The 26,198-nt window shown below is 43.7% G+C and overlaps 1 protein-coding gene across 4 annotated transcripts; it reads left to right on the forward strand.

Annotated features, from left to right (window-relative positions):
• The first annotated feature begins 312 nt into the window (after positions 1-312).
• sh3pxd2b (SH3 and PX domains 2B) lies at positions 313-26,198 on the forward strand. 4 transcript variants are annotated; one of them, XM_030100609.1, is made up of 15 exons: positions 313-707; positions 3,011-3,091; positions 8,565-8,640; positions 12,212-12,288; positions 16,119-16,210; positions 19,429-19,454; positions 19,797-19,832; positions 21,357-21,488; positions 21,610-21,711; positions 22,461-22,544; positions 23,226-23,343; positions 23,479-23,672; positions 23,766-23,812; positions 23,904-24,029; positions 24,143-26,198. In XM_030100609.1, exons 1-15 carry the CDS (start codon positions 636-638, stop codon positions 25,658-25,660), a joined length of 2,781 nt encoding a protein of 926 aa, XP_029956469.1. In that variant the 5' UTR covers positions 313-635; the 3' UTR covers positions 25,661-26,198. The 4 variants fall into 4 exon arrangements, with proteins under 4 accessions (XP_029956469.1, XP_029956471.1, XP_029956470.1 ...); XM_030100611.1 differs by lacking the exon at positions 22,461-22,544; XM_030100610.1 differs by lacking the exon at positions 19,797-19,832.

The raw sequence follows: 26,198 nt of genomic DNA on the forward strand, positions 1-26,198 counted from the left end.
GGGAACTCCCCTCCCCTCCTGGAACCCCAGATGTGCTCCTGCTGTTCCAAACCTCTGGCTCCCGGGCGCCTCGCAGTGGGGACGTGCCCAACACTTTGGAAACCAATGAGTTGCTAAAACTCTGTAAACGCAGAGTGATCTTATTGAAGAACTGATTTCTGCATTGGGATCTCCTCTGGGATCGGGGCGCGCACCGGACGCTCCGGGTCCGCTGCTGGGGCGCGCCGTGACGCTGCAGGAGGAGGAGGAAGCGGGTGCAGGAGGGCTGGTCTTTGGAGCATAATGTAGCGTCCCATGCTCATGCAAGTGGGCGAGCTGGGATAGGCTGGGAGTTTGGTTGGAGCCGCCAGCGGGTCGAGATCAGGCAGCACAAGGAAGGTGAAAAGGAAAGAAAGAAAGAAAGAAAGAAAAAAAACTTGTGGCTTGAATGTCGGGCAGCCGATCTGACGCAAGAAGTTTCGCGTAGAAAACGGGATTTGTTGAGATCCGAGCGGATGACAAAGGAGCGCTGCAAACTTTTTCTCAGCCGGCTGTGATCGCGAGTGAAAGCCGTTCAGGATTTCTGCCTCTTTTTATTTTTTTTGTTTTATTTTTTTTTTCTAAACGAAGCCGTAGAGAAGAGAGAGGAGGACATCATGCCACGGCGCACCGTGCAAGAAGTAACCGTGCAAGATGTCCAGAAGCGAAGGAATCCCAACAAACACTACGTAAGCCTTTATTACTTCGGTGCTTTGTGTGAAATCAGCTGTTTGGTTCGCGGATTGAGCAACAGATCGAGGGTATTACGGACTTCTTCTCCTTTCCCTGCCGGGAGAAGTAAAAACAAAGAGAGTGTCAAGTTACAATCCGAGCAATCCGGACCTGAAAGCTTTCAGAGCTTCAGATTTCTCAAAACTTCACTGCTCTTTTCCACTTTTTACATTGTCATTGCTTTTTCTAAAAGGTGTAATTAAAAGACAAACTGCTACAAAGTGTCCACATCCCATCAACGCTTAAGTTACATATAATAACAAATAACATGTTTCACTGTGTTTACAGGCTGAAATTTGACCAGGATATAAAACCTCTAATACTTGTTTAGGGTCGATCTGGTTGCTGTGGCCCATAACCCTGCCTGAGTCAGCATATTTTCTAGTCAGTCAGCATCACATTTACCTCTGTGAACATAGTCTTTGTGTTAAATATATGACTACAAATTGGATTCTAACCATCAATCTGCGTATTTTCCAGTTTCCATACTTTCTGAAAACATTGCCAAAGAAAATGAGTCCAGTCTGGAGACCGGCCAGACTAATCCCTGTACAGATTGAGTTCAAATTGAGCAATCCAGCTTTGTCATGCCTCAGATTCTCCAATTTACTGAGAGAAACAAACATGCAGGCAGTGGTAGAGAGAACAGTTTCTGAAGTGCTCACTCTGAAGGAAGAGTTGATAATGGGATGGGTCTAAACATTACCACATGTGAAGAATACAGTAGAGTCTGATTCAGTGGCATTCTACTCGGTTATTTCAGAAATTTCAAGTGATTATGTCATGTTTATTTTTCTCTGTTGGTATCGAGGATACTGGAGTAATCTGCATTGTTATATTGTAGTTTTCTTACTGTGTAGGAGGGCAGAATAAAAGATGAAGAATGTCCTCAGAGTTTCCACTGTTGAGCTTGTGTGGGAGACGACAACGTCGGATAGACAGAGCCACACTTTTAGATTTTCTGCGGCTCAAAAACAAAAAGATCTTTATTAGTTTTGTCCGTGATGGGGCAGTAGGAAACAACTGTGGGTGAATTTTTCCTACAAATCTGAAGCGACACATATGATATCATGTGCTCTCGAAGGCCAGCCGCGATGGCCAAGGCCTCAGCAGGTGTCTGTGTTCGTCCCGTGTACCGAGTGTGTGCAAAATGTTGGGTTTTCATTCATGTCTGTGTGGGGAAAAAAAAGCCGGGGCTGATGGCCTAACAGATCGTCTCCTGCTGCGAGTGTTAGCGGTCAAGGACACACAGTCCTCGTGGTCCTGTGTCTTCTCCATCTGTCCTCATGCTCGTTGGTGTATAGAACATGTTGTTTTGGTATCCTTGCACACACACGCTCGGCCTCACACCTTGAGTCTTCCAAGAACCCCGAAGTGTTCTTAGGAGAGCAAACCGCTGCTACAGAACCATCTGCTCGAGACATCCTGTAGAAGGCACAAAATACAAAATCACTTAAGTGCTTTACATGGAGGATGTTTCAGAATTGCATTATAACTTATTTTTCTTTCTGTATACACATTCTGTTTGTGTGCCAACACAAATCATCTGTTAATAAAGAAGTAGTTCATGGATGGTAGCCTGTTCTCGTTTGTTGTTGAAAAGAGCGTAGCGGTATAAATCAAATGGGCTAAAACTGAATCATTTGATGAATTTGCTGGTCTAGATTTGGTCCATCCATGCCCATATCTGACTGGACTACCCTGGAAGAGAGCGTGAGGCCAGAGGAGTCTGGGAGTGGAGCCAGCAGCAGTCGGCCAGACACAGCGAGCCACCAGGGAGTTTCCAATCACCTCCCGGCCGCTCCCCTCCTCCTCCTCCTCCGCTTTTTACCAGAACTGAATAAAAGAGCTGTTGCTTTCAAACTGCTGCGATTAGTTTAGCTGTATCCTGATACTACAACAACTGTGATTTGCGTCTCCACAGCGACACCTGCCTCTGACTTATTTAAAGAAAGAGGCGGAATCGTCAGCCTGCTGCATCCACGATGCCCCAGTCGGATGGAAGTGATGCGGATGCATGAGGAAGTGAAATAATCGAACATCCGTGTTGCCCCCCTCTCCCCTGTGTACAGATGATTATACTGACTGCTGTCTGGCTTTCCTCACAAAGGATTCCCAGAGCTGCACTTATAATGGCACCATGAGTCAGGAACCCCCCACCACCCCCTCCTCCCCAAGGAGTCTGAAGGATCTAGTGCTCTACAACAATGAGTGTTTATTAGTTGGCTTGTTCCACTTATTTCTGTCTTTCCTTTGTCAGGTTTACATCATCAAAGTGTCCTGGAGCGATGGCAGCACGGAAATTATTTATAGACGCTACAGCAAGTTCTTCGATTTGCAGGTGGGTGAGCGTGTTCACCGTCTGTACGTGTGCCTTGTTTGTCTTTGTGTGCGCGTGTGTCTGCAGCTTATTGTTCTAAAGGAAGAGAAGGCAAGTGCTGTCTCCATTATAAAAGACTCTTCCCTTGGAGACCTTGTCCTTGCTGGCAGCCTCTCCCTGCTCCACCCGTATGACACTAGTAATTACACCGCGCGAGACGAGCCGGAGAATGTCCCAGTGAACTTAATAGAGGACGGCGATGAATGCAGTGACCACACCGATGACCGCAGAAATGTCTGAATCACTCGCGGACGTCACGCTGGTGGTGTGCGTTGCACAAGGAGGAGGCAATCTCATTAGTATCCCAGTTTCCTCTTTTGAAGGTAATGGATCTCAGGCCCTGGCTGCATCTGGGTTTACAGAGCGTGGACTCCAGGAAGTCCTGTGAGGCAATTGCTTTTAATGAGCACATAGTCAATTCAGGCAAAGCACACTGTCAACCCTAATTAAATTAAATTCCTTTTAATTGATTGGGATGGTCGGAGCATGAGCAATGAAACGCGGAACTCCGAGGGCTTGGCATGGTTTCTGAGAGGTCAAAGACGTAAATCTAAACAAAAGCATGTGAACTATTCCATTAACAATTTTATTAGCATGACGTGAGCTTGTAAATACTGGCAACAAAACACTCATAAACATGCTCTTACATCGCTTTATGTTGCTGCAGCGTAATAAATTAGCGTAATATAAGAATTATGTTACAAATCCATGTTTTTGTCACCTATATTTCAACACACATCACGAGTTACTGTGAGGCTCAGTATGGAATCAGCTCGCATGAGATGCTCAGCAGGGGCTTTCCCCGCCGGTCCTCACCCCTGCCGCGCCGTTCAGCTGCTTCCTGCTGCGCTGACAGCCTGTGGGTGGGCTCTCAGCAACCGACGGAGATATAGATAAGCCTAATTGGATAGATTACAAATGTATCTCCAATCTCTCAGGTTGGTTTGGCACAAGTAGAGTAAGAGTCACACTGGAGCTGCGGCATTTCTGCGAGAATGCTCCAAATCTCGTCAGCTTCACGGTGATCAGCGGGATTATGCATGTCTGCTGAATTAGTTTCAGAAGGACATCGTCGTTTTAAGGTTTCATACTGTGGGCTGTGAGGATTAATGAGAAGTTTCAGCTCATCGGCCATCCTCCCAGGTCCCTACCGTCCTACGCTGACACACAACCGAGTCATTCATTTCCTCTCATTTTTCATTTCCTGTAATCTTCCATCTGCCTTCATCCAATCGTATCCTGTCTTTTCTCATAAACTACTCTGGTCATCTCTCATTCTCTGAACTGATGCCGTTGTCTTCTCATTCGGGAGGAGTCGTATGTTAATGGAAAAGGATGACACGGTTGATAAATGACATATGAGCTGTCTGAGGGCATTTTAGAGTTTCGCAGCTAGACAGGAAGTATTATTCACTACATCCTGTCGACGCAGCTGGAGCGGGCAGCTGAGGATGTAGTCTGATCGCAGCAACATGTTTCTGTGTGTTCACTGGCGCCGACTGCTTTTATCCACTCACCTTGACTCATGAATCGAGCAGTATTGATTAACGTGATGGATTTGAAGTAAAATGTGTAACCTGCTGTCGTATGGATCGGGAGTTTTAAAGTCTTTTTGAAACGTGATAAATGGGGTCAGATTTGTTTCTGCGGCCTCGTCACTCCTTGATTTGTCCTGTTACCTCATTGTCCACCTTTCTGTGACGCCCCTTGAATTGCGGCAGTATAAATACATTTGGACCTGTTTAAGACGGTAGTAGTAGTTGTCTTTATTGCATTGACACGTACAGCCATCTTTTGGAAATAAAACCAAACTGTAGAAAGTCAGATAGTCTGTCTCTGAAAAAGTTTGGCATCTCTTGTATTACCGGTGTCTTCCATGTCTGACAGCGTTCACTTCTAGAGAAACATTTAGCTTGAACCAGATGATTTTCCACACCGAAAATATTCCTACCAGCCTTTTTCTGAAAGGCCTGAACCAGATTATCCGCCTCGCAAGAATGAAAAACTCTGGATTTGCTAAAAAAGAAACCGAGCATTTCATTTTCATAATGATTTGTTTTCCCCTGCATCAGCATGTGAAATACATCATCCAAGTCTGACCGTAGTGTTTACTGGGAGAGATGGAAAGTTGAATGTTTTTTTTTTCTTCTTTTTTCGTGCCATTGGATCATCCTTTCTGCCTGACAGTTATATTTCTGTGTCAGAGACAAGAGTTTCCGTGCCGCACACGTGTCCTATTAACTTCACAGGCTTGAACTTCCATTGCTGTGGATACATAAAACGCTTCTGCTCCGAATCGGTGTGCAAACGCTGACACATTGTTCCCTGATTATTCCGAGTTGTACAGCTATTGCGCATTTTTCATCTACGTGAATGAACCAGCTCAGATGTGAAGTAGCGCTATGAATGTCTGCAAAGGGTTAAACATGACCTCATGAGTGAAATGTACAGAGAGCTGGGTTTTAGCTGCAGAGAGAGCAATCATTGTTCATGTTCTCATTCAACAGTCTGTTTCTTCTGGGATTGTTTTAATTGGGTCTTTACGTGAATGCTGATGTTGTTGTTGAAGCGGATACGAGCTAGACAAATGATAGCCTCTGGAAGATTAAGCGACACTCTGAATCAGCAAGAATATATTAGGTGAAATAACTGTGTTTAAAACTTTACAGGATCACAGGCGTATTACGGGACTGGCAGCGTGACATGATGAGAATATAACAGTGTTGTTTTCTCTGTCCTGCTTAATGGAGTTTGAAAGGAACAAATATGTTATGTTGTTATGAGACCTTTTTGAACACAGTTCATTTTCACAGTGGAGTCATTATTTCCATTGTTCAAGTTTCCTGATCGGGATTTTCCTCTTTAGTGTGTGTAGTATTGGTGTTTTCTAAGCAATGCATGGAATAAGATTTAACTTTGAAGTTTTTGGAGTGAATTTCTGATGTTATTTTTTTTGTGGAGTCCGACTGTTGTCATGCTTCTCCCTGTAGACCATGAATACTTGATGTCGAGCGGATGATGCAATGCGTACTGTGTAGAGCGGACTTGACTCTCTCCGCATGCCTTTCTTTTTGTTGTGCGTCTGATTACAGAGTAGATACAAGTTTTGGAGCAGACGCAGAGGCTGGGGTTTGCCTGCACTCACGGGCAGACACATGGGAACAATTACAGTGTGTGGGGCATTGGTTCGTCTGTGTGCTCTCCGTCTGACCATCTCTGTGTTTATACCGTCTTCAACGTCAAGCTGTGCCATCTGCAGAACGTCTGACTCTCGAGGTCAAAAGTTTGATGATTTTTCCGAGTTCACTGCTTTTCTCTTCTCCTTTCTAAACATCCTTTGCCTTGCGTGTTACTGCATAAAAGAGAATTAGGGAAGAAAGCTGCTGTGTCTTCCACATTTCTGGTTTTGCTTTTGTCGAAGTATCGCGTTCTTTCTTGCAGACGTCTCCTGTTTGATCTCACAAATGAAATTTTAGCTTAACTGTGCAGCGATTTCACTATCAAAGCTAATTACAAGTCATTTAATTACAATCATATCTGGATTCCTTCATGCCTGAAGGCTGATCTTCAGCTTCATAAAAAAAAAAACAATTTTCTACAAACTGGTGAGGTACAATTACTGCTGAAGCTCTTCTTAATTACTTTTTTTTTCCCCCAATAGTATTTATCACCGTGAATGTTAACAATCTCAGATTAGTTTTAAATAAGAGTTAATTGAATTCTTTTTTAATGGCATGCATGGCATGTTGGGCATAAGAAGCCTTGTAAAGCTTATTAGGGGTTAAAATTAGGTCAAAGTGATGAAATCAGGCTCTTATGAAACTTTTGAGAGCTCTTAGGAAAGATCAAATCCAAATTACAATAAGTAAGAAATGGCGCATTACTTTTTTTTTTTTTTTTTTTTGTTGAGTCCCAAATGCTAACAAGATTTTAGGAATTGTCACTTTAAAAAAAAAAAAAAATCACAAACAGCAATTTAATTGTTGTCGAACTAAAGTTCCAGCTAAGAATGTCTTGAAATAATCAGATGAAGTATAAAATGATAGTGTTCTTAGTAAATGAAAATCTTCACAGAAAAAAATGCACAGTCTTGGCCTGGCATATTTTTAAATGCCTCCCGATGATTTTATACTTTATACCAGTCACAGTTCTGAGATATTTACCTGGAAAGACATGGAGGTCATCTCTGGCTGATATGTTTGGTTTTGACCCTCAGGTGTCTCCACCAGCTTCAGCACATTCTTCTGTCAGTAAAGAGCGATACTGCTGAGGAAGAGAGTCTTCTTCTCTTAAAGCCCTGCATGACCTACACTGGATTCTCATATCTGCAGACGGGCCAGAGAGTCTTTAGGAGGACTGATTTATCCACTGTGACGAGCCATAAATCCAGTTTCTCATTGGTTGAACGGCTGCTGTGTTTTTTTCCCAGACTCTTCCCAGATCTCTCAGAGATGGATGGCATTCTGGAGCTGCCAAGTGTTTGTTAAATTTTTAGTAACATTTCTTTTCTCCCACACTATGGATCTGGATTTTTCTGGCTTGAAGCTCATGTGGGCGCAGGTTGTTAATGCTTCCAGAGCCTCCAATACCCACCGACTCCCTGGGTGTGTGGTCCTGTCACTGTCAGGCCGTCTATAAAGGCCTTGATGGGCGGCTTGGTCAGAGACCCCAGGCACTGAACCTCAGCAGACTTAACAAGCATGGTGAATCCATTGATCACTTTCCTTCATACTTTGGGGTTTGGTGAGCAGCAACGGGTTTGGTCTACTTCCTGGCCATCTTTCACCCTGTCTTCTGTGCTTCTCAGCGTAACTTGCCACCTCGAGCTTCTTCCCACATCACCTACTCTGCCATAGTCCACAATATGAAACGTGTCAAAAGTTTAAACCATCTAATGGTAACGGTCATGCTGTGGAGGTGATGATCCGCTTCCCCATTGGCCATCGTTTCCAAGATACTTGCATGTTTGTCAAGCTGGAGACGCTCTTTGAGGACACTGGAGACGGTTCAAAACCAACGTCAGAAAAGTGCATCGGGAGAAATCAGGAATCACTGCTTAATAGACGACTGAAGATAATGGAAGCAGAAATGTTCCACTATGTCACTGTTGCCTTGCTGCAAACAGCCCCTTCGCTAAGGCAACACATGAGGCGGAGCGGAAAACCATACCATCTGCTCAGTACATTCCTAATTATTGGCAGGCCTGTCTTTATTGGCCAAATTCCTTGTAGAAACTGCACGTTTTTTTTTCCTTTTAACAAATCAGCGTTTCCTTCCCACCTTCAGCTGTTTGAGTTATTTATATATGCAGTGTGTGTGTGTGTGTGTGTGTGTGTGTGTGTGTGTGTGTGTGTGCGCGCGCGTGCGTGCGTGTGAGCGTGCGTGTGTGTGTGTTAAAACTGTATGTCTTATAACTTTTTTTGTGTGACTTCAGATGGAGTTGCTGGATAAATTTCCAGTGGAGGGAGGCCAGAAAGACCCAAAGCGCAGGATTATTCCATTTCTACCAGGTAAGAGTTAAACTGTGTCATAAGCACACTTATTATAAATGATTGTTCATCATCCAAGTAAACACAACAAGAATTTCTTCTTCTATATGTCAGATTTAACTGTTTTACACTGTCTAACTGAAACAATCTTGGAATAACTGAGTTTGAGCAGTCATGGTGCATGTTTTTCATTCTTTGTTATTTAGTCCAAATTAACTAAAAAGGCAGCTTATCTCCAAGAGCAGCAGATTTATTTCAACCATCTGAATTAAGCACCTCGTTTCTCCCAGAAACAGACATGCTCTGGACAACCTATGAATCACTGATAAGCTTTGAATAAACAAGAGATACCATCATTGCGACTGGAATGGCGAAAAGCACATTCCGTTTCAGCGTCAATGAAGTTTGTCTTTCAAGCTCTGGGTGTGCTCGACTAACTTTAGAGGTCCTGCTGAAAGTAATCCTTTCTGAGAAAAAAAAAGAAAAGCCTCTCCCATAAACTCCACCCATGTCTCCCCCACCAGGCTTGGATGGGTGGGGGATCGGATTTTTTTTTTTTTTTTCTTTTAAATGCCCATGCAGGTCTGGAACTCATTTGACAAACGCTCACATGCACTCAGTGTTTGATGAACTCTGAGTAGGAGGAGGAGAGACGTGGGGTTGCTCAGTGCTATCCCCTACTGCTCTATAAAGCCTGACAAACAATAAGTAGTTTTTTTCCCCCCCTATCTTTTCTGTATTAGAAAATGAATCTCCCTGAGGGAAATCCTGAATCCCCACCTGCTCCTGCAGAACATATAGCTTGAGAAAGAGCTGGATGGAAGGAAACGTCAGGGCTGGAGCTGTTGTCGTGCAGATTCCTACTCTGCTCTTAACTCCGTCCATGTGACCTGCTCATGTTTCCTGACAGCCAAGAAAAGGTTTCACTGACAGAGCAGGAGTCTGAAGTGTGGACTGAGGTCAATCTAACAAGGCACGGAAGTGGGTTTTTCTTCTCGGTTTGGTTTGATCACACCCTTAAACTGTTTTTATACCGCTGGTATCTCCACATCAGCAGCACTGCGGCTTGCCTCTGGGTGTGCACAGTGCAGGATCGCCGCTCAGTTTCATTCCAGGTGCAACTACCACGATCCGCTTTTCACTCTGACTCTTTGACTCCTCAGTGAAATTTCCCAGAGGTCCAATAAAACTGGAACCATAATGATTTTCCCCCAGTCTTTTATTATTTCAAAATTGCTGCGTGAATAGAATGCGCATGCTATCAATTTGTTATAATTTGAATACCTGTCGTGGGAGTTGGTTTTTGAGATGGGATCGTACATGTCACTGAGTGAAAATGAGTTTCATGTCATTTTTTTCCCAAACACCTGAGAAGTTATACCTTATTTTTTTATTAGTATTTCACATTACTTCCATTTGAAAACACTTGTTGGAAACGTAAAGTTTTTAGTTTAAGCAGAATAATCTACTTTCCACAGTGGAGAAAAAAAGAAAAAAACAAAAGAGCTAAAAAGATACTCAGACCTCATTGTTTGTGCTTCAGTCATATCTCATTCATCTCTTGTCTACAGGAGAAAGCAGACACTGTTTTTTTTTTTTTTTTTTTTGTGCCAATAGCAGATCTCTCTGTCTACACTTAGTCAGCAAACTTTCCACGGACGGCCATATTTGCAGCTCAGACATTAATCAGTATTTCATCTTTTGTAGCTCACAAACTTCACATATTTGTTGAAGTTTTATCTGGAGAATTTACACTCAAGGCTTTCTTTTAGCAAAAATGACAGTGGGCTTCAATACTGAATCCTCAAATGTTAAGCTGCAAAGCATTAAATGTCGAATAAATGTGTATGAAGTTTTTCAAGAGTTTTGAATCACACTAAGTACAGAACAAATATTATTGAGTATTTCATTGATTTATCTGATTTTTACTATATTTATTGACTACTATTATACTTTAGACCAGGTGTATGAACACAGTTTTGTTGTCATTCTGTAAAATGACAATAAAAAGAAGCGTCTTATCTAAACTCTTACTTTTACAAATAGCAAGTGACCGTTTCTCAGTCACTTTAGCTCCAGTCTGTTCTTCTGGCATTCAGAGTTTTGACTCTCTGGCTCTTCTCCTTGGCTCCGTTTTCCGTTTTCTTTTTTGCCAAGTCTCCCCGGCCTCAGCCACGGCGGCAGCGCTCGCCGTCTCCCTCCCCAAACAGGCGCTTTTCATCAGCTGCATCCCTGAGCCGTGGTGCATACAGAGTGGGCAGTGTTCAGCCAGCGCCACTCTCCTGACCCCAGAGAGCTTTGGAAAGCCTTCAAGAACACTTTGTGTTTGAGGAGTGACGGAGGAAGGAGAGTGAAAACAGGACGCCGAAATAGGGGCGTCGAGGAAAGACGCTTCTAAGAGCTTCACGTAGCAAGATCAAATGATAGCTGGGATTCATCTTTGAATATCAGCATCGCATTTCATGACAAAGCACCTCAGTTTAAAAAAAGGAAACCTTTGTTCACTCAAGCACTTCTCTCTCTACATGCCACAGTGGTTTTTGGTTTGTGTGTGTGTGTTTTTTATACCTGAGTCAACAAAATTACAGTCATAACAGAGGTGCAGTGTTTCGAGCTGGGTGTTGGCGGTTGTGGTTATTATGTAAAATCTGCAAAATCTGCTTTATTTTTTCCTGTGTTGTTTTTAGCTCGCCGCACATTTATCCTTACAACTCAGCAGTTTTCACCTAATTACACATTTTCTCTCTTTTTCTTCTCACCTTGGGCTTCATTTTAAACTCCCCCTCCAAGACAGAAAGCAGCATCTGATCATACATATTCATAATCAGACACTGAGGTGATCAGACACTGTCTGCTGTGGATTTCAGCTGCATGGGCCGAAGCAGCAGCAAAGTCCTTTTCATCTGTAAAGAGTAGAAACTGTGGACCTGCGGGGGGCTGATTACTCAGCGGTGAACTCCTGTGCGACAGATTCAGGTTTCAGCACGCCTGCTTGAAAAGCAAACAGTAGAGCTTCTTGATGGAAGTGATAGAACTTTTCAAAACATTTTCTTTCAGCATTCAAGGCCTTTTTTTTTTTTCCTTTCTTCATTTTTGCCTTCCTGCCCAGCCTATGTTTTCATTTGAGCTGTCCCGGTTTATGTCCTTTATTATTCTACAGTCAGAATAAAGTAAAAATAGATGTTAGCGCTCAGATTTCCTGCAGAGCATTAAGCTAGAAAAGTTTGAAGAGGCCTATTTGTAGCCATTTCTTGTTATTGTTATGGCTTTTCTGTGCCTGTAGTTATGTGTGCGCGGAGATAAGAGCTGGGGAGTAACGTTTAAACTGTCGAACACATAATTCGCTTTCCCAAAATCATTTATTCATGACTTGGAAAGGGCAGCTATTCACCTCGCTGCTTACCCACCTCATTGTGCTGTCAGTGTTATTGATGACAAGATGGTATTGTGTCTGCGCGCAGATTTATTGATTTATGAGTTTGTTTTTTTAAAAAAAAAAGCTACTGTATCCTTACTGTCGGTCGATGAAGGGCTTGTTTTAGACATCGGCTACATGAAAAAGTTTAATTTGTTGTTTCTGTTTTTGTTTCAGGGAAGATCCTGTTCAGGAGGAGCCACATCCGGGATGTGGCAATGAAACGATTACGGCCCATAAACGAATACTGCAGGGTGAGTCGACTGTCCGGCGCAAGGCTTCCATCTATAAATCCAACATATCACTTGTAGCTAATGTTGGCTCCGCTAAACATTTATATCAGGGTAGATAACCCAGTGGTTAAAGGGAAAGCAGCACCGATATTTCACCCATGTTCGGCTAATTTAGTTCCTGAACTTGTTTTGCGTGCAGTGAGGGGGGATGAGGACACGGGAGACAGAAGGTGTTTGAACAAGATGATTCGTCGTGGCTCGTACTGAGAGCTTCGGTTCGAAATGCTTGTAGCTGTTACGTCTTGTTACGTCTTACGTGTTCATGTCTTCAAGGGTCATTTTATCTCATGAGAAACATAATGAAGCTTGAATAACTCTTCATTTGCAGTTTAACCTTTTGTTAACCTCACCCTGTGATATTCACTTCATCAGTCAGATGTTTTTTTTTTCTTGTTTCTACTGAACAGCTTGTTCGCAAATGCCCTTGCCTTTTGAACTGGCTTTCTCTTTCTCATAAATGGCATGCTTATCTCCCCTGAGTGACAGCAGGCTCTGTCACACACTCCGACCTCCCTGCGAAAAAGAAATATACTAAAATCCATCTGGAGAGATCAGTAGTGTATGGCAGAATTCATTGTGTGCCTTAATGAGAAAAGGATGTCTTTCCACCTTCGTGTTTCCTCTAGACAGGAGAAATGATGAATGAATCACTTCGAGCTGCTGTAGCCTCAGAACGGCCCGTTGTTCCGTCTGAAAAGTCACCGCTCATTTTACTACGCTCCTCGACAGAACCCAGAACCTCTACTCAGTCATTTTTTTTTTTTTTTATCAAAATCAGTCCTCAAAAGTTTTTGGATTTCGTCCAGTTAAATGCACCAGCAGCAATGAAAACGAAAAAGCTGATTCAGTGGATACCAGCGAGAAGCGATGCGCCAGACAGGATATGTGCATGACCCGAGCTTAAAGGAATGTACAGCTGCTGGAGGTAACATCTTTAACCTCTAAAAAGGAGGAATTTGAGGAGTGGTCTGGCCGCATCTGTGAGTGCGGATGTTTATGAGCGCAGGGCGAGTCAGCTGTGTTTTTTGATGGTGTTTTTGTGGAAATACAGCAAAAGCTGTAGATTTGCCTCATTTGACGCAGAATTGGAGAATTCCGCTCAGTCATGGAGAGCAGGTGTCAGTTTCAGTGTGTCACTGTTTTGTCGAAGCAGTATTTAATGACTTCAGACAATGTGAGAGAATTCTGTGAGAGATGAACTTGTGGGAAACTTGAAACATCACTCAGCTTTTTGATTTTTCTGTGCTGCTCTGATCTCCTAATTCAGCTTTTGTAGTGAATAAAAGTAGCCATGTTTACTTCCAGAAACAAGCTTCACTGCCAGGAAAGTAAATGCGTTTTCATCCGCCCCCACATGTCTCCGAGTTAACAAGGTGAAGTTTAATGTTTTTCTTGTGAAAGCGCCGAATCAGCCGTTCACTCGTACAGCTGAGGCTCTAACCTGACTCATACGGAATTTCCCCGGGTTATTCATGTCAGGAAACTCAGTCGGATAAAAGTTTTTGCATCAATGATTGTTTGCTTTAACCAGGGGTGTCAAACATAAGGCCAGTGGACTAAAACTGGCTCGCAGCAGGCTTCAGTCCAGCCCGTCAAACCACCATGCAAATTGTAAGGATTTCAAAGAAAACATGAATTTTTCTTGAACAAATTTCTCAAAGTAGTCGTAGATTTTGGCTGCCAGGAAGGTGAGCAACTTCAGACTGACTTATCATGAAACAAAAGGTTTTATTCCTGACATTGAACATTTTTTTTTAATCTTTTTTGTGGCATTATCTCACAGATTAAAGTGGCATCTAAGCCCTGCTCTGTCAATGACGTAGTCTCAGTTCCTGCATCTGGATTTAAAGCATATTGTGTGGGATCCAGCAGCACTGTGCTTTACCTCATGAGAGGCAGATCTTTCATTTCCATTCCATCTCTTCCCTCAGAGAGTACACACATATGTACGCATGCACGTACGCACACGTGCGCACATAATTACCTTAATGCTGCCTCCTGTAAAGAACACCCATAAAGTCCATTTACTATAATGTACCCCGTGCCTCCCTCCTGTCTCCTCCCTGGGGAGAATGGTAATGAGTGGACTGACAGGAGGAGAGCAATAAATCCGAGCGGAGCATCGTCAGTGCAGGATGCTCTCTGACCTCAGATAGCATTTCAGCTGCCAGACGTAAAGCTCCGGTGCTCTTCTGGTTATGATCTGTTTAAAAACTCCTAAACCTGACGGGAGATTTTTACTTTAAAACAGCTGCATTTCGGTGTCTTCACTCCTCATTTGCATTTCATTAGGTTTTGACTTTGCGTGGGGACAAGGACGGCGGGGTCGGGCTTCTGGCTCGGGTTCCACATCCGCCAGTTGTGACGTGATATCGGCGCGTGTCAGGGAGTGCAAGAGGTAGACTCCACTCCCTTAAAGGACAAAACTGGAACACTTAGCAGTATTAAAATCAGAGGCAGATGCCAGCAGAGGAAGCTTGATGGCTTCGAGCCTCGCTTGCCAACAAACGGAGGAGTAGCTTCGCTCCCTCGGAGGTAGGAGAGAGCGTCTCCTCGGGGCCGCCGGCGGCAGTTGTTCCGTCTTCTGGTTCGAGACATGAAAGTGTTGAGGCGATTATCTGTGGCACTGCTGGCCTTTAAAGGTTTGATTGAAAGTGAGCACAAGAAGGAGTAGAGGAAGCAGATAAAACACTGTCAGGGGAGAACAAAAAAAAAGAAAAAAAATCACCAAGAGAAAAAAGACCTTGCGATAACATGACTACCTGTGTGTGTGTGTGTGTGTGTGTGTGTGTGTGTGTGTGTGTATGCGCGTGCGCGAAAGATCACAACACAATTGAGAAAAGTGAGCGTGGCTGTTTGTCTTTCATCTCCGGCCGTCTTGTCAGAGCTCATCTGTCTGCAGCTTGTGATCGTCCACAGAGGCACAAGATGAGGGAGGAGGGCAGGCGAGACGGATCAATGATCTGAGCTCTGGACCAGAGAGGAGAAGACAGCCCGGCGATATGAGGGAGGGGGAAAAAAAAAAAAAAAAAAAAACAATGGGAAAGAAGCCCAAAACCTCAAGTGTGACTGAAAGTTATTTCACTTTTACGCTTCAATTACTTCAGTTTTGTTGTTTATAACTGAATCAAAACACTTGAGTGAATTCCTGCTCTGGGTTGGAGCCTGGCTTCGATTGAGAATTGAGAGTTCAATTTGGCATGGCATTATTAACAGTCATTTACTGTTGATTTACAGTATTTTAAAGTGATTTTGACTATTTTGATGACTTGTGTGTGCGTGAAGTTATGTTTCTGTGTGAGTGGAATAAATCAGAATGGGTCATTTTATATTCACGAAAGACTATCGCAGGAACAGCTGTGTGAAACATCTGGGGGGTTTTTTTCCACTTGCGATCATCATATCGACTGTAAGGCAGCAACTTGCTTGTTCTTAGCAAGTAACATTGTTTCGAATTAAAATTCAAAGTTTTGAGTCAAATGAAATGCAGCATTATTATTATGAGAACCAAAACTGCTGCAAAAAACTGATGACTAAAATATTTTCCAGGATATGTTCTTTCAACACTCTAGAACTCGAACATCGGTAAACAATTAAAACTGAGTAAATTATGTGATGAAACTTATTTTTGTGCATTATAACATGTGTCTCTGCTCAAGTGGACAAACCAAAACTATCCTTACATACTCTTCGTTGGAATTTTCTCTGAACACTGAAATATCCTCTGTTGACCTCCGTCTGCGTCACTTTGTCTCAGTACTCATGCTTCTCGCTGTGTTTTGTGCTTGCAGGCTCTCATTCAGCTGCCTGTTTACATCTCCCAGTGCGAAGAAGTCCGGGTCTTCTTTGAAACCAGACCTGAAGACCTCAACCCGCCAAAAGAGTGAGTACAGCGTGCGGAAACAGGCGGCCGCAGTCCGAGGCCCTCCGGCTCGCGTACAATGGCGACTCATTGTCCCCCCGGCTCGTGTCATGTCCTGTCCTGCCAGCATTTATCCTCCACTCCGCTGATAATGAGCATTCATTACACCCTCTAATGAATATGATTTCATCCTCCTGCGCTACTCGCTCGTTGGGTTTTCCAAGCAGAAACGCGCTTAATGGGTCATTTTTAAACGCTGACTCTGCGCCGCAGCTTGTAGATGCAGCTCAAGCTCAATCACAGGGCTCCAGACAGCTGAGGCTGCACGGCCCTTCCGAGGCCGAGCGGGCCTCTTGTAAACCTCACTGCGCGCGTCGACGTCATGGCCGGCGCTCACAGTAACTATGTGCTAGGACGAAGACATCAGCGGATGCCAGCAAACCAAAACGCGTACGCGCGTGCTGACACAAGCTTAAACACACACACACAGGCCTCGGTGACAGTCGCGGGGTGATTAAAGTTACCGTCACCTTCAGGGCAGGGGAGGAACCATAATATGGAGCTCACATGGGACAGTTTTATTTGTCATCTGTCATCACATGCACGAATAGCACAAAACTTTTTAAATGAACAACAGTGTGGAGTAAGAATATATATATCTTTGTAAATTACAACTTTTAGTCCGATTCTGCAGCTGTGATGGAAGTGTGATGCCAAAAGATGCAGTCTTACATAGAAATTATAGATATTTCACACATAGGTGTGTGAGCAGCTGGGATGTGTGTCTCAAGGACAGAGAGCCGCTGTGGGGACCGAATGTGAAATGGCCTTCCTGTAACTGCCCACCATACTGTCATCCATAATGTGGATGGATTTACCGTCGCTCTGAAGTGTGCAGTCTGTCGGAGGTGGTGGCTTTACTGCGGAGGCGGGGGGATTTGGTGGATGTGCCACTCAGAGGGGTTTTTTTTTTTAATGCCACCTCAACATTTGTACTAGTGCCACAACATGTTACTTCCTAATAAAACACACAGTGAAATACATTCTTAGTGATGGCACATGTTTCATAGAAAGTTGGCCAAAGGATGCTTGGCCGCTTCACCACCATTGGTGTGATTTCAAGAAAAAAAGAAGTAAATTCTTGTGACAGTTTTATGTGCACATCCAGTCAATAACACAGGGCCAAGAAAAGTGGAGATTTGTATCCGCTTTGATGTGGGCGAGGTTTTCACAGCCTCGTGGCTATCTCCCAGTTTTATGATTGAGATCAGACATCGATCTCTTAAACGGCAACGTTGAGTGTCTGATATCCAGACGGCGATGTTCGAAAGAATCAAAAGCCTGTCAGCAGTCTTATGGTATGTGTATATATACTGTGTGACGTTTAAACCTCTCTCAAGCACTTATTCTCCTTTGCCCCCCCCCTCCCCGTCTCCGAGGAGGTTGCCAAGGTCACATACCTCCTCACTCCTCATACAAAACCACCCGGCATCTGCTGCAGGAGGCAGGAAAGAGACGGAGCCTTTACTCAAGGCAAATGAATATCAAGGAGAGACCTTGGTTTGTCTTTATTGAAATTGGATTATGGCTTTCTGTTCGCGCAGCCTGTTGTTTGGCAGACTGACAACAGGCCTGCTGGACAGACACGGCAGCTACAGGGGGAGACGATTTATCACGGCCCATAAATCTGCTGCACGGAGCGAGGAGAGCATGTTCGGCTCTCTCCTTAAGAGCAGGGAGGAGAAGAAAGGGGAGGAGCAGGAGAGTTCAGCTGGAAAGAGGAAGTAGAGGCAGAAAAAGAAAGACATCTGAGGAAGAAAGAAATCTGTCGAAGGGGAAGCTTTGCAAGAAAAAGACGAGGAAAGGAAGAGTAGAAGGGGAAAAAGTAATTCTAAATTAAATAAGAGGAGATTAAAAATGAACATTAGAGAACACAATTTAATATGATGTCCGCTTTGATGCTGTTTGTAATGAAGTTTTGTATTAGATGGAGAAACTTCATTGCTTTTATTACAGTAGTTAATTCCAGAGAGGCTCTTCTATGTCCCACAGCCATCCCGGAGTTATTCATCTTTCCGTTATATCTCTGGCTGCCATATGGCTTCTCTCGGCCTCAGACTATGACTTTAGGATGACTCATGTGAGCATTTGTTTGATTCTTTACCCAATTTGTTCAAATAACCTCATTTTGCAGAGGCCCCGGCCACTGGCTGTATCCTCTCCGTCGTTCGGGCGCCGTCTCACTTTACTGAAAGGACAAGCAAACGCATGCATTACGCAGCTTCGGCTCTATTAGTCAGAGTCACTGATGCTGCTTTTGCTGGCTTCTTTTTGTAGTGCATTATTGGACACAGAAGAAGATTTATTCAAACTTAAGTCTCCACAATTAACAGTTCGACCAACCGAACGGCGCTCTGCGTGGCTGGGAGCGTTCCCGCCGATGCCAGGAAAAGGAAACAAGAGCGCACGCCAACGAAAATGATCAAGGGAGATGAAGGGGCGAGTTAAGCAGACACGGAAGATGCGAGACGGAAAAAAGAAAACGATGGAAGGTCATAAAACACCGGAGAAATATTTAGATAACGGAGAGGGCGGGGCCAAGCGCGTGAGAGAGTTAGATGCTGAGCGTAAGCCACCAATGAGCTTTCTAGGCATCTGGCCATTGAATCGGCCGCTGGCGGCTGCTGTGGTGTGATGGTCTGTTTATCTGGCTAATGTCTAAACCAGACACAGCAGATGCTGAATTGAATTGAACATCAAGCCAAATTTCAGAGATCGGTGATCTAGATTCTCTCCATTCACATTAAACAGAGACACAAACAGACAAAGTGTCATATTAGTTCAGAGGCAATAATGACGACCATTGTTAAGATCTGGAAATGTATTGGTAACAAAAGTGATAATATAAAGGGAGAAGAATACGTCCATCCATTCATCTTCTAAGCTGCTGTGTCAGTCGGATGGTCACAAGGCGCAAGAAACAGATTAAATGCATATTTTAGGACTGTGAGGAAACGAGAAGACCCCTAACCTTTATCTGAACTCAGGCCTGGTTCAACATCATCCAGGAGCAAAATAACATTGATTTAAAGACAAACTAAGGATGGAAAATAACAGGAAACACTTTTTTTTAATATGTTTTTGTTGTCTTAAATGCATGAAATAAGGGTGTAAACTCATGTATTCAGGCATATTTTCTTGCACTGCAGTGACTTCCTGGTCTTTTCTCTCTTTAACAGTGAACCTATCGGGAAGAAGAAGTCAGGTAAGACACCAGTGTGTCCTTCTGGATTGTTTGTGACGGGAAATTAAAACTGACGTAAACACATCTGTTTTTATGCCTTGTATAGTTAATTGCATTAAGAAAAGAAGATGTCTTCCTGTGTTACGTTATACATAACATTGTCTCCATCTAGTGGAGACACCGTTTCACTGAGGCGAAATCATTTATCACCTCTCTGCCCTCTGTGCTCTTCGAACACATGGAACGCGTTGTTCTGTGCTCTTTTTAAATACTCTGTATCCTCTCACTTCGACTCTTTATTCTGAATGTGCATCCATGGTTTTTTTTTCAGTTTTCTTCTCCATTCATTTTCCTTTCCATCAGGGTTTGTGGAGAGAGCGACCACTTTCCTAAAGCGAGGTAGTAAACACACTGTCATGCTTGGTCGTGCTGTGTGTAACTCCGAGGGGTGCTAGTGGCCCGTCCCGTCCCATCCCGTTCCCCCCCCCCCACACCTCCCATCTCCCCCCTGGGCCCGGGCAGGTGGGATGTGGCTTTAATGAAGGCTGGGGTCTCGTGCTGGCTCTGTTAGCAGGATGTTTTCGGTACCGCTGTGGCTCGTATTGTTCCAGCCGGTGGATTTACTGAGCGCATAATGTAATGAAACTGGGCGAACAGAAGATGAGTAATGGCTGAATACTGTGTAATTGTAGTCTGGCCATGCTTTTAGCTTTATACAAAGTCTGATGAGGAATGACTGTTTGATAAGGGGAATATTTTCTTTTTTTTTTTTTTTTTTTTGCAGCACTGCGTCACTAATTCCTCACTTTTATCGTCTTTACTGATAAGATCCTGAATAGTGTCATTATGAGTTCAACAATTCATGTCGCTTTCATTGCACTTCCATTACGCCATTGTTTTATACATGTCTACATGCTTTTTAGTGTTAGTTTTGTCATTTCATGCCTCTTTTAGAGATTTTTATTTTGTGTGACTAACGTTTGTATAGATTAAATGTTGACTGCTTCTCTCTGAAAGAGGCACAAGAAAAAGATTGACTGTGTTTTTAAGTTGCTTTAACAGTTAAAGTTTCAGTCTCTTTTTATAATATTACAGGTTGATTGAGTTTTACTAGAAGTTTTGTGTTTTTTTACTTTTAGTTTAAATTAAAGAAAGGTGCTCTTCCAGTGAGTAGCAGGTCATACTGTACATCAATCCCCTTAAGTAATTTTACTTTAATTCAAGTTTCATTATAATCAGTTTCACATAAAAGTCTAAAAAGAGCCACAGTGAAAATGAGTTTGAACAAAAAAAACCGAGAGCCCCCCCGAGTGTGAAACGTGATTTTTTTTTTTTCTCATGGTGTTCTGGTGCCGACGGTGGTGGCGGGTCTTTATAGTTGACGAATCAATTAACCATCTCCACCTTGTTGATCTGTAACCTTCGCTCATGATTTCTAAATCTGCCTTCATTCCTCTGTCAGCTCATGTTCCCTTCACGCCATCTTCCCGATCACGTTCGCTCCTTCCTCTGCCGCATGTGTGACTGAACCTCCGGACTGTAAATAAGCCTCCTCTCTCTAACAATTTTATGAAATAAGATGGATTTTTTTTATTCTTGGCATATTATCAAAATTATTTGGTGATTTATTTGAGTCTGATTATCTGACATTTTAAAAAGGTCATTTTTTTTTTCCATTGACATACAAAAAAAATGTAAAGGTCAGTATCTCAAAGCCACATCGATGCAGTTTTGTAATTCCAGTTTCATGGACATGCTATGACAGTATTAGTAAATAATGCCAAAGATCTTGTGTGAATAGCAGAGGAGACTGTGGAGGCTTTTTCACATTACTGAGATTTCAGTCTAAGCTTGCATAAAAGAGGAGCTGACAGAAAGAGCTAAGTAAACTTCTATTCCGATTTCTTTTTTCCCCTGAAACAGGAGATTCCAGCGCGGCAGACCCTCTCCTCCTCGACCAGTATGTGGCAGTGACCGACTATGAGAAGCAGGAGAGCTCCGAGATCAGTCTGCACGTGGGTCAGGTGGTGGAAGTCATTGAGAAAAATGAATCTGGTAAGTGTCTTATAGCGTTCAGTTCACCGTCTTTAGTTTGATTTGTGATTTCTGGTTTCACTGCTCACCGGTACACGGTTAATGTCTCACTTTACGCTGCGTTTGTGTTGGACTCGTTCAGGTTGGTGGTTTGTGAGCTCAGAGGACGCCCAGGGCTGGGTCCCTGCCACATGTCTGGAGGCTCAGGATGATCCCGATGATTTCACCATTCCAGGAGAAGAAGGTACATCAAGACTCACATTTCAGTTCCAATACTGAGATGTTTTTGTCACAAAACCACGAGTTCTGGAATATAAATAATGATAAATCATTTTTAAATAAGGCCGTTTGCAATTCATTCCCATCCCACTGAGACAATAGCAGAGTGTGGGAGGTAACTGGAACTTCCAGTGCAGTTTTTGGAATAACTCTACGACACATGCTGGGAGTCCAAAGAAGCGAGTTCAGTCAGCTTGATCACTACACACAGAGCAGGACGTCTGTTTGCGGTGAGAGAGGATGTGGTTTGCAAGTAGACAATGAGCTGCCTGCCCTCTGTCAGGCCAGCTACATTCAATATTCACAGATATACAGAGTAATACAGAAGCAAAAAGTGAAAAGGTATGCAAGAATGTACCACTGATGAGAAAGACTAACTTATTTTAAGATGATCGAGAAAAATGAATTAACCTTGATCTATTTTATATGTTGAGTTTTTTCTGGTGCAGCAGCAGGTGAAGGTAAAGTCACAGAATGGAAAAGAAATACTATAAATTAGCAACCTTGAAAACCCTGCATTTATTGAAAATCACAAAATGTGTTTGCTCACTAAAAAGAATATTTTTTAAACAGTAAGTGGATAAAATAGCACAGAGTGAGAGCGTAATGTCCAGCAATACTGAAAGTGCTGTCAGTCAGGATGGAAATACCCTCGAGACGGCATATGTAATGTTCACTTCCTATTTCACCCCGACTACTGTGCTGGGATGGCAGTCCCTCGGAGATTCTGGTCACTGCCAAGGCACGTGGGTCGTCGCAGAACTTTAGGGGATCTATTCAGCACAGGCTTTGGGCAAGGTGGAGCGCACGCCTTTCTTTCCCCCCTCTATGCCGAATGTGTCTGTTTTTACCATGCATGCACGCACAGCCATGTGCATGTATGTTTGTGTCGTTGCATGCAATCAGTAAATAAGCATGCTCATTAAATTCTTACGTGGAATGTGCATTTTTTTGTATTTAGTATAATCAAAAGAATTATATCAAAAAATGTCATTTCTATTAACCAGAATTAATAAGTTCTTGATCATTCATCAGGCTTTGTGTAGGATGTTAGATTATAGAAAAGTGACAAGAGTAGAAAACCCTCTTGCTTGTACGTGTGTCCAGTTTGTGGTCAGTGTTTGTGGAGAGAGAGCATGTATGTTCTGTGTTGTACATTTCTCTCGTTTCTCTTTACTCCACAAGATGCTGCTCAAGCCTTGTGTCGTAATAATGCAAATCCAACACATCTTAGCAAGTGCAGTTGTAATCAGTTTCACGAAGGCAAAATCTCTGAATGTAGTTTCCTGCAGCAGTAAAAATAAGAGAAAAGCTACAGATTGACTTAAAGTCACTGTGATCCCAGGATGTCACTGTGTGCTTCGCCTCCCAGCTGTTACCCCAATGCGCTCATAGCTGCTTCTTGAAACCCTTAAACTGTTATTCTGTAAACAAACAGTCTATTCTGTGATTTGACTTTATATTTCCTTTCAACTTCAGAAGAGAAGTACTCTGTGATCTATCCGTACTCCGCCAGGGACCAGGATGAGATCGACCTGGAGAGGGGAATGATTGTTGAAGTCATTCAGAAGAATTTGGAGGGCTGGTGGAAAATCAGGTACGTCAAATGAGACGTATAACCTGGGATTCGTCTCTTCTAGTTGTTGGAAGTGTTTTAAATCTTAACAAGTTATTGAAATTGCGTGACTGTATTGGGACATTTTAGTGTGTATCGATCTGCTCTCTAATTTAGGTACCAGGGCCGTGAGGGTTGGGCCCCGGCGTCGTACCTGAAGAAGGCCGACATTCAGAGCCAGAAGCAGTCAGCGGGATCTGCTGCCCACGCCAGCACAAACGACCTCGATGGGGTTTCCAAACAAAACCAAAAAGACAATCGAGACAACCAGAAAGAAAACAGGCTCTCATTTTTCTCTGAGAACAAAATTAGTAAGTAGACTAAACTAATACATGATATTTCTCAGAAATATGTAAAAGATTTAATATATCAACTGCCAAATTGTACATGTTTCCTTTCTGCAGAAGTGGGATTAAGACATAGACCTCCTCCACGCAGAGATCTTACCATTGTAAGATTATTTACAATTCCAAAGAGTTTCAGGATTTATTATTTTTCCACCCATCAGCTAAAACTTTTCGTATCTTTCTCACATCCCACAGCCACGTGGTACAAACTTGCCCAAGCCGCCGGTTCCCCCACAGGTTGAGGAAGAATTTTATACCATAGCTGACTTCCAGACCACCATTCCCGACGGCATTAGCTTCCAAGCTGGAATCAAAGTCGAGGTGGGTCAGGCAACGCTTAAGCAATAAAATATAACAAATGTGTGTCTAAAATAAAAGGTTATGCTCTTTGTTAATTTACATTAAAACAATCTTATTCCTTTTTCATGTGTTAGGTGATTGAGAAGAATGCGAGCGGCTGGTGGTACATCCAGATTGATGACAAGGAGGGCTGGGCGCCGGCCACCTTTATTGACAAATACAAGAAAACCAGCAATGCCCTGCGACCCAATTTCCTTGCTCCACTGCCCAATGAAATGGAGAAGCTGAGGCTGGAAGACGGCGGCTCTTCCAACGCTTCGGGCACAGATGACAGCTGGTCCAAGCCCTTACCGGATGAGCCGAGCGCAGCTGCCGAGTCCTGCGCCCGGCCTAAGTTAAGAGATTGGAAGACAAGTGCGAGCAAGGGAGTGTCTGCCTTCTCTGGACCGTTGCCCCCAGCACCAGTTGCCCCCCCAGTTGAAGAGAAACCAGCTCTGCCGCCTCGACGGGAATCAATCAACAAGAGCTTTGAATTGGAGGTGGCGGAAAAACCGAGATCTGATAATTCCAAGCCTATGCCCCCCAAACCCCCAGCTCCTGGGGTCATCGTGCCTCTCGTTGCACCCAAGGCAGCGCCGTTCAAACCAGACAAATCAGTCGAAGCCAAGAAGGAAGACAAGAGCAAAGCTCTTCACCTTCGGAATGAGATGGGTCTTGAATGTGGCCACAAAGTCTCTGCTAAAGAGGTGAAGAAGTTCAATTTGAAACCTGTGCCTAAGCAGCCCCCAAAACCCAAGTCAGAGGTGCCAGAGGAAAAGCCGGAGGCGCCCGGCCCGGCAGTGCTCACCAAGCCGAAGCCCATGATCAGACCGAAGCCTGCTCCGGCTGCCAAGCCGGATCTCGCAGCAGAAAACAAACTAGACATTACCAACCTGAGAAGCAAGCTGAGGCCGTCCAAACCGCAAGATTTTGGCTCTTCGTCAGCAGAGGTCAACCATCAGAGTGACGCAACAGTCCGAAGTTCACCCCCAAGTTCTCCTCCGATTCACATCCCCACACTCAATAACGGTGAGCCAAAGCTTCCCCCGAAACACATGAACGGCCACAGTCACGACAGCTCATCCCCCCCTGCAAAGCCAGCAGTGCCCCCTCATAAGGAACCCCCCCAGAGACCTCCTGCCATGGCTCCAAGGAGACCACCTCCTCCAAAGAAGGCCGACTCATCAAGCCCGACCGAACTGAAACCTCCGCCCTTTCTAAAAGAAACCCAGGACACGGCCAAGGCTGGACCGCCGCCACTCAGCAGACCCCCTCCCCCAAAACCCAAAGGGTTATTCCAGGCACCGCCAAACAAAGAAAAGGAAGAGTCCAAGGTCAATAAAGTCCCAATTCCTCCCAAACCCCAGCTGAAGAATGACAAGCCTGGCCCACCCAGGGACAAGCTTCCACCTTTACTGAAGGAGCCGAGTAGGGACGAGCTGTATCTGGCCGTGGCGGACTTTGAGGGGGACGAACAAACATCCAGCTTCAAGATAGGTACAGCGTTTGAAGTGCTGGAAAAAAACAGCAGCGGCTGGTGGTTCTGTAAAAATGTGGCGGAAGAAGTCGAAGGCTGGATTCCTTCGAATTACCTGAGCAAGAAGAAACCCTAGGTGGTGAATATGCTCACCAGTATAATCAAAATAAAAATAAGTCAACATGAATATTACCAGTTTCTGGCTACTTAACATTTTTTTTATTTATAGGTACCTTTTTTATTGTGCTTTTTTTTTTTTTTTTTATGTTTGATTTTGTTGAAACGATATATTCTACCTACCAGCTGAACCAGCAATAACACATGGCCTCGTCGGGTTATGTCATGTTTACTTTATTGTGCTTTTCATGTTGATGTTATACGAAATCTTCGATAAAAACCTGAATTGTCTTCGTTGCCACATGCTTGTTACAGCCGAGGGCAGTCTTGCCACTACTCGGGCAACACACTATTACTGCAGCAAACGTATGCGCCCTTGCCTTTCATGATACGGTGCCTCAGTGTTATACGCAAAGTGCTTCGGTGTACGCAACTGTAGAAAGACTGTGGGGAAACCTCGAAATCATTTGTCTAATATCTGCACCAGAAGAGTAGATGTTCATAACACACACAAAAAAACAAAACAAAAAAAAAAAAAAATCCCAAGTTGCTTTGAG

Source organism: Salarias fasciatus, chromosome 10, assembly GCF_902148845.1.
Source record: "Salarias fasciatus chromosome 10, fSalaFa1.1, whole genome shotgun sequence".
NCBI classification, from domain to species: Eukaryota; Metazoa; Chordata; class Actinopteri; order Blenniiformes; family Blenniidae; genus Salarias; species Salarias fasciatus.

Excerpts from the sequence above, each read along its gene's own strand:
- sh3pxd2b (XM_030100609.1), top strand. The coding sequence starts at position 636 with ATGCCACGGCGCACCGTGCAAGAAGTAACCGTGCAAGATGTCCAGAAG. Across the intron at positions 23,673-23,765 it reads TTTCTCTGAGAACAAAATTA|AAGTGGGATTAAGACATAGA; the intron begins GTAAGTAGACTA and ends TCCTTTCTGCAG. Across the intron at positions 24,030-24,142 it reads AAGCTGGAATCAAAGTCGAG|GTGATTGAGAAGAATGCGAG; the intron begins GTGGGTCAGGCA and ends TTCATGTGTTAG.